Genomic DNA, 13,473 nt, shown 5'->3' with positions numbered 1-13,473 from the left:
TGGGCGCAGATGATGCTGGCACACATCTGTGTGTATTTGAGCTTCGAAATGACTGAAAGGAATAGTATTTTAAAACTGGGATGTGGAACCTGGTATTCCATCTTAAATGTATGTGTTTTGAGATTAAACAACATGTAATAGGTGTTTTTTGTGAACAGTCACAGTCGCTGTTAATGTATGTTTGTATCTGCTGGTATTCACATCCAGCCTAAAAGCACAAACTCTTGGCAAATTTGCAGTTCATTGGAGAAGGTTAGGAATAATGGAGTGAAGTACTCTGTTCTTCCTGAGATATGTGATTGAAAGATAACCCTCTGTGCATTTCTTACAAATAAAAGGGACACTACCTTTGGAAACACACTGGACCAGTTTACCCACAGGCAGCGTTTGTAAATGCAAGCAGTTGTAGTGATAGCACTAGTTGACACCTCTCGCCCCCTTCAAACTTGAGTAAGAGGAATGGAGACCCCTCCCAAAAAAAATAGGAGGGACTCTGCCCACCCCCAACGTGTGCCCTGAATAAACAGAAATGCTTTTTTTTTCTCTTGAGAAATAATCATTCAAAGTGTCATACGTAATGCCTTAAGACGTCATATATAAGAACACTGAGAACCTGAAAATGTCCCACCTAAGCCAAACGAAACTTTGGTTCTACTAGTAGCCATCTAATCAAGAGGGTCGGGGTGCTATCTAATCTCTTTGGGGTTTTAAGGAAAGCATTAACTTGTGCGGGGGGATGGGGGAATTGTAGAAGATATTCACTTCCTGCGCTTCGTCAAAGTGGGTGGTGTAGCAAAGTCGCCCCCCTCCTCACAGTTGAGGAATTCGAATGAGGTTAAGGGAGGGTATTTTACATTCACCACGCAGATTTTATGACGCATGACAGATACCACATAGTTTAACTCGCAGGTAAGTGATTCCTATCGTTATGGTTACCACGCATCCATTACCAAGCAGTATTTTGCCCCGCGGGTGTTTAAACCCCAAACATTTTTTAATAATATTATTTTAATGTTATCTATTAAAAACCCGGGTAAAAATGTGGGTAGAGGTAAAGGTGGGGGTTAAGGGTGGTTTTAGGGTTAAGGAATGGGTAGAGGGAGAGTAATACTAGGGTTTAGGTGTACTCACGCCCGCACTTGGACATACCATGAAAGGGAGGGACATAAATATCACCAGGTCTGCTCCACTTCATTATTCTTGGCCCACCTCACCTTTGAGTAGGTAGAGGGGGAAGGGGCCAAAACTTTGTACCCACGGGAGAGGGGTTTCATAAACAGTATCTGGGTTGCTGAAAGTTGCCAGTTGTGTTGGTTTTCCGTCATGGATGGACGGCACACATCTAGGATTACTTACCTGGCCATTTTTATTTACCTGCATGACCAGTATTTTAATGTCCAGCTGAGTAGGAAAAAAGTAGGAAAATCAGCTAAAGACTGTATTTTTTCGTCTTCTCAGTACCTATTTAAAGACTAACATATACGCAGAAAGCACTTTAAAATGTGTCCTAGAGCTGCCTTAATGATTTATGATTGATAGTTAAAGTAAACGAGGCAACAGAGAGAGCCATATTAAAAATGAACCCTGACTATTGTTTCCCCTATAAATTCCTATTTAAGTATCCATATCCGGTACTTTGGAAAATCTTAAAAATTAAACAAATGACCCTTATTTTTCTCTGGGAAAGGTGCCCCTCCCCCCAACATACGTCTCCCAAGATGGGGAAGCGTATGAATGAACTCCCCACCCTTGGGCAAGGCGGGTGGGTGAACTGAACAAGCAACTGGCCCAGCTAATAGGTTTCACCTAAGCAAGATCTATTATCATTGTGTGTGTTTCGACATGTTGCCAGCGCAGACTGTTGTACAACATGGCTTAAAGTAAAACAAAAATAAAAACATTTTTAAAGCGGTGGGGCACGGTCTGCGCTAACTGCGTCATAGCACTTTTTTTTCCTTTAAGCCATATAGCACAGCAGCCTAGGTTGCTGTGCAATATGTCTAAAAATCTTCTTTTAAAAAAACAAACAAATAGCACTTGCATCTGCAAGAACTATTTGTCTTTGTTTATTGTTTTTTTTGTGGTGGGCTGGAGGGAGAGTGGAACAGTAAAGGGAGGGGATTAGCAACACAATGGACATGGAAAGGAGGGCAGGGGTCAAGCAAAACAAGGGGGATGTGAGGGTGGAGTGAAGGAGCAGCAATACAACAAAGAGTTTGGGGTGTGTGGAGGAGAGGGAAGGAACAGCAACCCAATGGAGAGAGGGTGGAGTTGGGGAAAGAGCATACATAGTGGAAGGAGGGAGTGAATGGCTGCAAACAGGAAACTGTACCTGGTCCATTCTCCACAGCAGGGGCAAACACTTGAAGACCCAGCAAGAATTACGAGACAGTGACCAATAGAAAACAAGGAAACAAGAGTGATTCAAAGCCAACCGGTGGTAAGTAATGGTAATTAATAGGCCAGCTGTAAGCTTGTTCTTAAGCCTTTTTTGTTGACAAGATTTCGCTGACATTTTATGCATGCTGTCTCGGGTGAAAACTAAAAAGGGGTAGCGTCCACGCACTCTGTGGCCACGTGGCAAGGCTAGGGAGGAACATTTTGTTGCATTCATGGGTGTGTACATCTGTCTGCCCAGTCATAGCCAGGCTCTTTTGTTTTATCTCCCTCTGGCGATCACTGCAGGAGTTGCCTGCATAAGTGGAAATAATAAAGTATCAGCTTAACTGCTGCACTTATTTTTTTTGCCAGTGGTCCTGTGCATTGGAAGGGTGGACAAGCTGAATGTCTAGTGAATATGTGCCACATGCACATTTTTCGATTTTCTAGTAATTTTCTATCTATCTATCTAGATATCTATCTATCTCCAAACAAAGCAAAGGCACCAAATTGGTGAACTTTAGCATAGCCGTTCCGTAGTTTTCTGTGCGCAGGCGTTTGTTGTGGGAAAACCCATGTTAAATTAGGAAAATAAACATTTTGTGACTCCCTGTGATGTGTGAGCTGTATACTGGCACTCTTCAAGCTTTAATATTCAAGCCTCTATTATTGCGGGTGCAAAAACTGGATTCGCTCTAGAATAGAGGTCCCCAACGGGTAGTTCCCTGGTACAATGGAATTAGTTCCCTGAAGTGCATCCCAGCGCGATGCATAATTTAGAGGGTCTATCCATTTTGAAAATGGCAATACTACACAATACAATTACATAGCCAAATCCTTGGCGTGGTCATCAACCGCACCAGTGGAAGGGACACAGGCTTACAAACAAACCCACATCATGACAGCGATTACAAACCTGGCAGCAAAAGAAGGAATACAACCTGCACATACACCTTCCTACGAGTGTGGTCAGTAATAAGAGCAATATTACACAGTGCTATCACAGACCTCACCCATGCTCCCAAGAGGTGCAAGCAAGTACACTGTCAAAGTAGTGACTACTACAATGTTTCGCTAATCTCCGGAGCACATACGCATTTGTAGTAAGATGCAGTCACATATCCGTTTGGTAGGAAAGAAGGAACGTATTTATTCGTGAGAACGTTACAGTTAATTTTTAAATGGGAATATCATAATTTTTTAGAACGTGACGTAGAGCAGAAAAAATGTTTGCGTCCCTAATGTGGTATAATATATCTACAAAATACAATCCGTCCAGATGACCTCATAGAGGGCCCCGGCCGGGGAGCCCGACTTGGTGGATAGCATCACTTAGCAAGGGGGATCTTCACATATATTCTGTATACTTATCATGTCAGATATACTTACCGCTATGGACTCTTGGGTGATTACGCATTCTTCAATGTCCGCAAAATGCTCTCTATTTAATTCTTTGAGCGTCAAATACTTCGTGTACCACAGTTATTGACGTACAAATTACGCATCCGCAGCCTTTTTGATGCTACACGTGAGCGACCACGAACTAAGTCTTTTTTTTTTTTAAGATGAAACGTGTTGACTGTGCTGATGTCATCTGGACAGACTGTATTTTTTGAAGATATACCACGTTAGGGACGCAAATATTTTTATTTTACTTCAAGCTCTAAAAAAATTATAACATTGTCATGATCAAATGAAGTGTAACGATGTCATGAATAAATCAATTTCTTCTTTCTTACCAAATTGAAATATGAACATCTTAACTGCAAATGTTTGTGTTCCAGACATTAGTGAAACACATCATGCCAACGTAAGGTAACTGTAACATGACCACCTGTCTCCACTCTGTTTAGCAAAGTCACATGAAAGTTGGTCACTTTGTAATCTCCTCTTTATCGATCATACAGTAGGTTTCACAGTGTGAAAATTGAGCTAGAAAAGCAGTGTTGGCAACATCCAGAGTGAAATTGTTAGAGTATGCCACTGACTGGAGATAGAGTGACAGTGTGAGATAATTGTGCGTTAGCAGCTGTGCAGCTAATAAGGCACGCAGCGGCTGGACTGAGAGTTTAGACAGGTAATGGACTTTTTTGTTTTAGACGGTGGGAGTGATGTGTGCTTGCATGTATGCATATTTGTTGAAATATGTCTTGGTGCCATATGTATGCTTATGTGTGCTATACTTGCCATATTGTGAGTATGCTGCTTGGCCTAATTGATGACTATCACTATGGGAATCTTTTGAATAATAATGTTGATGGCTGACTTGATGTGGTTGTTCGCATTGTGATATGACATGTAATGGTAATGCTTGGTAAGGTGGAGCGGAATGTGTCAATGTGATGCATTTGTACTAGGGGAAATCACAAGATGACATTTGGGGAACATGACTGGAAACTGAATATTGAGGCAAAAGGTGACTTGTTTTCTTTCCTCAGAAAAAGACAAGAGTTTCTTTGAGTGTGTTAATCCAAAATGGAAAGTATTTTGAGACAGAAAAACATGTATTTTGAGAAACGGATATGGAGGTTTGAAAACAAAATGGTTAAAAATCCAGAACTTATTTGAAGCTGCTCTTTGAATGAGATTCGAACAGTGGTGAGGAGATTTTTTAGGTGTTAGTATTTCCTTTGCCTCAGTGGGCACCTTCTGATGTGGATGTTATTTTATTAGTCAGGTGGAGGTATTTTATATTGATTAAACTTTGTAGTTAGTAGTGCTGTTTTATGCAGTGGTTGGTTGGTATTCTATTACAATATAGAGTTTTAAGTCTCATCCCGACAAAATAATCGAATCCATGTTGTCGACTACCACAACATCACAGAGGTAATTATTTATGTTTTTTTTTTAAAACAGATTTTATTGATTGCTTAGTAAGCACATATTATGTAACGCTCTGTAATCCAGAGACAATCACCATTATCAATGTACCAATCATAAATGCAGTCATTTCCTATATTAAGTCAGAACATACAAACAGAAGGTGTAACCATGAAACCCCCGCGCCCCCCAACCCGCAGATCAACCCCCCGCGTGCCGCTTCCTGCTCCACCTCTATCATGTACATCCAGTATAATGTGTGCCAAGTGCACCTGCGTGCCAGTATTATAGTCATTACTGACGAGCTGTCAGGAGGGCTGGTCAGCATCGTCCTCAGGTGGCGGATCCAGCTCCAAACCACGATAGTCCGCCCACCTCTTCCAGATTTTGAAATGTTTCCGAGGGCAGCCCCTAGCCACATATATGGGTTGCTCCAGCCCCATGCAGAAGTCCATCCCATTTTTCCAGGCCACAAGCGACGGGGCCCGGGGCTCCTTCCACGATCGTGCAATGTCTCTCTTTGCTAGCGTTAGACCCAGTAACAGTAGATGGCGCTTATACCTATTACCCCCTACCCCGGCCATGACATGCAGCAGGGCCAGCTTAGGATCTCTCTGAAGCACCCAGGCCAGAATCTCACCCAGGCATTGGAACACTCCCTTCCAGAATCTCTGTAGCGCCCTGCAGTCCCAAATTGTATGCATCAACGTTCCCACCTCTGATCCACACCTAAGACAAGCAGGGGACGCCTATTATGTATGATTTTATTAACATTCTTAACTGCACATAATTTATTTGCAAGACATACATATCTTCCAATTTTGTAGATGTGCAGTAAAGAATAGTAAAGCTATTTTTACATAACTTGTCACATACATTTTGATGGTCACTACTTGTAATCCTGCAAGGTGTGCTCGCTATTGTGACCCTATTTGATGCAGTCACCACTTCAACAGTGTTCAAAGCCATTAGGAGCTCAGAACAATTTTCATTGTTCAATCAGCTCGTGTTGCATAAATGGTTGAAGACCCCTGCTCTAGTATGAGTTATCCAACTTTAACTATAGAGGCTCAAGTATACCCCTATAATTTGATATGCGTATTTGTAAAGCACTTACTACACTGCCACCAAAAAGGCACAGTAGCCCTTTTCGAATGGGTAGCATGCTACACTGAGGTTGCCAAATGTTGGTGACTTAGTCATTCCATAATGTGTAATCTATCTGTTTTTTTTTTAATGCTCCGATTGTACTGATTTAAAAAAAAATCTGAAAGTTTTAAAGCTGCTGATAATTAGAATTAATATGATTTTGTGCCACATAGGTCATTCTGTGTCTTTTTTCTTCCAGAGTGAATGCATGTGTGGATGTGGTGCTCTCTGGGGTGAAGCTTCTTCAATCCCTAGGACTGGACCCTGGCGATGGGAGAGATCATGAGGTGCTGAGGTCCAGGGCTGACCTAAAGGAAGCCTTCATCCACTTCATGGAGAAAGGGGTGGCAGCTGAGCGCTTTTTCAGTGATAAGGAGGCATTCCGGGCCATCGCACGCGCTGCCTCGGAGTATCCAGGGGCGCAGGTATGAATGCAAGGGTTTGAAATTTCTCCAGCAAGACGTTTGGGAACAGTTTTAAACCTTGACAAGGAGAGATGTATTTTACCAGCTCTGTAAAAGGGTGATGTAGGCATTTTTAATGGGATAACACCTGCATCTGAGTGGTTCTCCCATGGAGGAGAATTGGGGAGGTCTGCAGCTAGAATCATCTTGAAAATGCAGACTAGTGGTGCTCTTATTAGCCTTGTCCCAGTAGATCCTGTGCTGCAATGGTAGGATCCAATTAAAAAAAGTCTTTATTGTGATTGTTCATCTTAAAAGACAGGACAGTCAATTAATTACAAAAGGTTACAACCATAAATACACCTTAGCAAAAGTGCTGTCTTTACATGGTTTGACAAAAAAATCTAAAAAAATAAATACCTATAGTTACAATTTAAAAACAGTTCTTAAGAAAGGATTAAATATAACCCACGCACAAGACTTTATACACATAATAAAATCCTTAAAATTTCAGTTCACACGGTGGACACAGTAACCCAACAATTTAATCAAATAGCTATTGAGGCCCTCCATAGTTCACCCGTAGTACCCATGCCCAACTCAGGAACTTAGCTACTGCAATATCGTTAGAGCCAGATTTCAGTATCCTCTTAGCGACCATCGCAGAGCTAGTTCCTAGATTCCAACATACTGATTTCAGCCACAAGCTTCTGGGTTGTTGGTAAACCGGGCAAACATATAAAAGATGATCAATATCTTCTGTATGATCTGGGCAAAAACGGCACTTATCGCTAGTTCCTGGGTGCCATTTACATGTTAAACTACTAAGCGCCAGTGTCCCTACTCTAAACTGATGATAAAGCTTACGATCTAAGGGCTTCAATATGAGATCCCAGTAACTTTCCAGGCAGGGTTCATCTTTTAGCTCAAGGAAATCCCTAGAAAGAGTAGAGCTAGTAAGGTAGGAGAATCTCCTGATTTTTTTTAGCTCCCAATATGCTGCTCTATAGGATTCTTTAGAGGGGAATTCCGCCGTCTCTGGGCTATCCCAGAGATCCCTCATCCCCATATCAATAAGTAGAGCTTTAATACTGGATAACCATGAGATCCTGTGTGAAGGATCCAATAACCCTTACTTCTAACAGCGCCCTGGCAAAAAGGTGGAGCTCTGGAGTGATCCAGAGACGCCTCTAAAAAGCCAGTGGCCTGTAGCGAGCGATATCCTCAATTGCATGGCAGCCTAGATCAAGGAGCAGTGGAATGCGGGGGGAGGATTGAGGCAGACCCACAACCGATCTCATAAATTTATTCTGTGCAATAGACAGTTGGGTCAAATTACTAAATCCCCAGATTTCAGCACCGTATAGGATAGCAGGAATGACTTGCGTTGAGTAGATTTTAACAACAGGAGCTATGGGCTTGGTTAGAGATAACCTGTGTTCCTTAATCAATGCTCCAGCTAATTGGGCGTGTTTCAGCGCAAGGATCTTAACTTGGGGTTTCCAGCTCAACTTGTTGCCGAAAGTGACACCCAGATAGGTGAAGACATTGGTCTGTTCCAGGAGCTTCCCACCCATAAAAACTCGTGCTTTGACGGGCCTGGACGCATGGAGCACCATAAACTTAGTCTTCCCAACATTAACCACAAGCTCATGTTCGCGGCAAAACACCTCGAAGCGAGTCTGTGCCAGCTGTAACCCCTGTCTCGTCTTCAATAGTATCAGGGTGTCATCCGCGAACATGAGCAAGGGCACCTTGAGGCCAGCTAGCATTGGCGCATCCGTTGGGTAATTAACAAAATACTGCACCACCTCATTAATAAATAGCTAGAACAGTGTAGGTGCCAGCACACACCATTGTCGGACGCCTTTCCCTACCTTAAATTTCTCGGTGACCTCACCCGGTTTGCCCCAACGTACCTGGGCAGAAGTAGATTCTTGGAGTCTTATTATAAAGGAGACTAACTCTTTAGGCATCCCTAGCCTTAAAAAAACCTGCCACAATTTTGCTCTTGGGACGAGGTCAAAAGCGGATTTTAAATCCACGAAAGCTGCATAGAGCTTTCCCCCACCCAAAAAGACCACCTTCCAATATATTAACACAAATCTAAAGGCTTGGTCCAAGGTCCCCATATGGGACCGGAACCCTGCCTGTAGAGGTGGTAGAATGTCATCTTCAGCCATCCAACACTGAATCCTACCAGTAATCAAACGTGCTGCTATCTTTTGCACTGCATCAATTAAGCTGATGGGTCTGTAGTTGGCCGGAGCAGAGCGATCACCCTTCTTATAAATCGGAATAATTTCCGCTCCGAACCAAAATACAGGAATTGGTGCACCACCAGCTAATGAATTTATCAGATTGGTAATATAGGGGATCCATAGATCATTATTTTGCTTAAATAAATCAGCAGGAATGCAGTCAGGCCCCGGTGCCTTACCACTTGGGATAGACTTCAACACTGTCTCTACCTCTCTAACATTGAACAGCAAGGGATCATCGATTATAATGTGTGAAGCAACCTCTATCCTCTCAGTGCCTAATTGAAATTGGGCTTCAAAGAAGGCAACCCATTGCTGCGGTTCAACATTGTTGTTCGGGGTTGTCGACCGCTGCCCGTTCCCCCATTTAATAAGATCCCACAATTTGGTTATATTCCTGCTTTTACAAGCTGATAATAGACATCGCCAACGATCCTCGTCCCAATCTCTCTTGGCCTGTCTTAAGGCCGATTTGTATATTGCTCTACACAACTTCATATTACCATGGGACCTAGATTTGATTGCCACCACTAGAGCTTTATGCGCTAGCCTACCCGTGTTATTGTACATTGAGTTAGGCTTATGCATACTAATCTTTTTAGCGGGTTTAGCGTTTATAAAGAACCTTTTCAGGCTGCTAAAAAGGTCATTGTGAATTCCCGGCAGTTTGGCATTTAGCATATCTCGGGAGCCGCATTCAGATAGTTCCCTTAGAGACCCTGATACTAACGCCCTAATCTCCACCACTTTCCTTTCGTCTATTACTACCCGTGCCCACCGAACTCTTCTTAAATCATTACAAATAGTTAACAAATTAGGGCAGGTACCATCTTCCGTCTGTACGGGTCCAGAGAAGCTCCTATCGTTTAGTGTGAGAACAAAGGAATTGTGGTCACTTTCAGGGCGGAATGGCACTTCCATATCCACTACTGTAGACCCTAGCTCCACATTCCCGAGAATGTAATCAATGCGGCTTTTGGATCTACCATTATCAAAGGTCACCGCTCCCTTGGCATCAAACTTAGTCCTGCCATTGGCTGCCCTGAAGCCCCGTTCCAGGCACAACCCTTTCACTTGTAGTGCAGCCTCGGTCCATTTCTTGATGGGCTGGAGGTCCAATTGCGGCACCCCCCCAAAGCGAATCAACCTCTTCACTAAGCCTGCCGTCTTCTGGGTCTATTGGTTCAAAGCAGGTGTTAAAATCATCCGCAATGATTAAGTTACCATTGGGGGCCTCTTGTAACAAATGACTCTCTAAAAGCGTAATAACCTGAGAACTCCTTCCACCAGGTTGTCCCCTAGCGTAAACATTGTACAAAGTTATGTCAAGGCCACTCACCGATCTGACCTTTTATAACCAGGATATCTGGGCTATCGATAGTAACCTCGTCTACCTTTATCCCCTCAGTTTGCCTTACCCAGCAGGTCAGTCCACCCACTGGTCTGCCCCTAAAACCCCTAATTGCTGGTTTGAAGAAGTTTAGAAAACTAACATGGAATACCCCTTCTGTAGACCATGTTTCTTGGAATGCACAGATATCTGCGCCTTCTATGTATGATGTCCAGTCAGCTGACAATACTTTCGATTCCAAGCCCGCTAATATCCAGGAGGAAATAATCATTGATGACGTCCTCATAACCAGACCACCACACCCAGTAAGTAACCCAGCCACATTTAAACTAGATTCTAATACTGGGGGGTGGGGTAACATGGAGGTTCCAAGGGGGGAGAGAACCTTTGTTGTTACTACCTCTGTTGTAGCTTGAGTTGAACATCCCACCTCCATTGAAACTGGGGTTATGCACCCTACAGTCAGCAGGTCCTTGACCCCTGCCTTCTTAGCCCCTCCACCTGATCCCAGCTGTCCATTACCATCCATTCCCAGTCAGTCAATATCCTCAAGTGAGGATAAAACCTCATAGCGATTATTGATCTGAATGGGAAAATTGTACCAGTTGTTGAATTCCTGTGGTGCAGAAAAATCCCTGTTTCTAGGCATCATATGCTGTTTGTAGAAAAAACCAAGGGGGAGGAGTCTAATCCCATCCGCAGTGTATGGTAAATGACCGGCCATCTCAAAAAATATGGCGAACCAAAGCGGGTGACCTGAAGCTCAGAACCACACAGTCACCTGGCATAGATTTGACAGAATGGCCCACCCATTTAATAAATCTAACCATTTTAAACTTGTGGAATAAGTCATCCCCAATGCCAGTCTTGTTGCTCAAGAAATATAGAGCCTTGTTTTTAAGTGTGGTAGGATCCATTGATTCGCAAAATTGTTAGTAGCGGGCTCTGTTGACCGAGAGGATGAATGCTTTTGTGGCTAATCGTTCCTTATACAAGTGGCCTCAATGGTAACCACCATAAGACTTATTAGCATGGGGCCTGGGTAAGGCCACTGTTATTGCTGTAATATGCACAGAGCGCTAGTAATTTTATCTTCTCTATTAAAGTTGCATTGCAAAACCAGGAAAGGCCACTCATGGCGAGCTGTAACCTCTGTTGTAGGGTTAGGCGATAATCATCCTCATAGGTGGTTATATCCTACAACCTATGTAGAGCCTGTAGAGTGCCATTACCATGCAAAATCAGAGCGAATGATATCTAGCACAGTCGCTTGTCAGCTGTAGCCAAGTATCATCGTACATTCCAGGTACACACAGCCACATCTGAGATTGAGTGGCAGGTTTGTTTTTGCAATGACTTTATTTTCGTTACCTTTTACAGATCTATGTAGGAGGAAATGCTGCTCTAATTGGTCAGAAGCTGGCATCTAATCCTGGTCTGACGGTAAGCTCCATTTGATGTGATAAATGTAAACTGATCACCTTGGTGCATTTATGATGTCCAAATCTCTGTCCTTGTGGCCCTCTAGTGTCCTGTATTTCTTTTGCAACGGTCCGCTCTTATCTAGCAATTCCTCCAGCCTAGTTGACTCTTGACTGTTTCCTTGAGTCCAGTTTTTTTATCTCCATCCTTGCCTCTTTTTATCCCTAAACATGTCTTTCTCTGTTTTCAGGTTCTTCTGTGTGGCCCCATCGGTCCCAAACTTCACCAGCTTCTTGATGAGCAGATTGCAGTCCCGCCAGCATCCCTCCAGGAGGTGGATGAGTTCCACCTGATCTTGGAGTTCAAAGCAGGTGACCAGACACTGGAAATCCCAGATCTTAGGGCACAAATTGGTACCTTGTTGGCTCCCCACGTAGGCTGTAATCGGGCTATGTTATCAGGATATGGGAACATGAGGACAATTTAGAGGAACTTTTAAAAATGGAATGTGTTCGTTGTACTTCAGGCATGGTTTGCAGGGGACAGTGAATGTGTGTCATTGTATCTATCCTTTGTGGCAGGTTTGGGGATCACTTCCAGAATTCATTGATTGGATCTTCTCCATGTTTTATGCCAAATTTGGAAATCTTTTGTAGATTATGTCTTTAACCATGAATGAGTAGGATCGGGACATCAATAAGTCTATAAAACGGGCATGCAGTCTATGCAAGATTAACACACTGGCAATTCCTGTCCAAATGTAGTTCCTGTAAAACCAATATACACCAGAGCATAGGTCGGTCAGACCCAGCAGTATAAGGTCCAATGGGACTCGATTGAACAGTCTCCAGCTGATTTCTTCCCCATCTTAGAAATCTCCAGATCCGATCATAACAGTAATTTATTAGTGAAGAAAGTGAAGTTGAATTAACATGCATTCTCAAGGATCTCTACTTAAATAGAGGCCAACATTAATTTTAGAGGGCTTACATGTAGTACAGGCCTCTGGATGGGAAGCCGCATACAATGCTTCCATGCAAAAGTCTGCTTTCAATATATGTATTGTATGCTTGTGTCACCCTGGAAAGGGTTACTGCAGTTTATAGTTGTGTACAAATGTCACCTATTTAAAGAAAAAAAAATATTTTTATTAGTCAGGTGCACAAATCTAGTAATATTATAACCATGCCATACACAGCCGTGAATTTTGCACGTGTAGATCATTGGTAATTAGCAATGTGAAGGGCTATGGTTTAATTGATGTATCCATACTAATATAATAAAGAGAGAGCCCAAACCTTTGAGGCGGGTAATCTCAGGAACCACAGCACCAATCACAACACCCAATACAGCGTTGGAAAGGGCTGTTGCAGCAGAAGGACATAGGCTATGCAGACGGGGGTGGGGGCGTGTGGTACGTTCCGCCCTTCATACCATGTCTCATATCTCCCTTTAAATACCCCTGCACCCCAGAATCATAACCCACCCTTACTCCTTAAAATACACCAACACCCTTAAACACTAACCCAGCTTAACCCTATAAAATATACCCTGTACCCCAAAACCCAAACCTATCCCTAAACCCTAAACATACCCTGTACCCCAAAACCCAAATCTAGCCCTGAACCCTATAAATACCCCTGGTCCTCAAAACCCAAACCTACCCCTGAACCCTAAAAATACCCCT

At 43.1% G+C, this 13,473-nt stretch overlaps 1 protein-coding gene across 2 annotated transcripts in view; it reads left to right on the top strand.

Moving 5' to 3' along the window:
- The window catches only part of ADPGK (ADP dependent glucokinase), a 104,565-nt gene that overhangs the window by 78,871 nt on the left and 12,221 nt on the right, over positions 1-13,473 (top strand). For both annotated transcript variants that reach the window (XM_078685035.1, XM_078685034.1), the window contains exons 2-4: positions 6,548-6,773; positions 11,745-11,807; positions 12,037-12,157. In XM_078685035.1, coding sequence (XP_078541161.1) covers positions 6,548-6,773; positions 11,745-11,807; positions 12,037-12,157 — 410 coding nt within the window. The remainder of the gene's footprint in view (positions 1-6,547; positions 6,774-11,744; positions 11,808-12,036; positions 12,158-13,473) is intronic.

Source organism: Lissotriton helveticus, chromosome 3_2 (assembly GCF_964261635.1).
Source record: "Lissotriton helveticus chromosome 3_2, aLisHel1.1, whole genome shotgun sequence".
NCBI lineage: Eukaryota > Metazoa > Chordata > Amphibia > Caudata > Salamandridae > Lissotriton > Lissotriton helveticus.
This window is presented reverse-complemented; position numbering and strand designations above follow the sequence as displayed.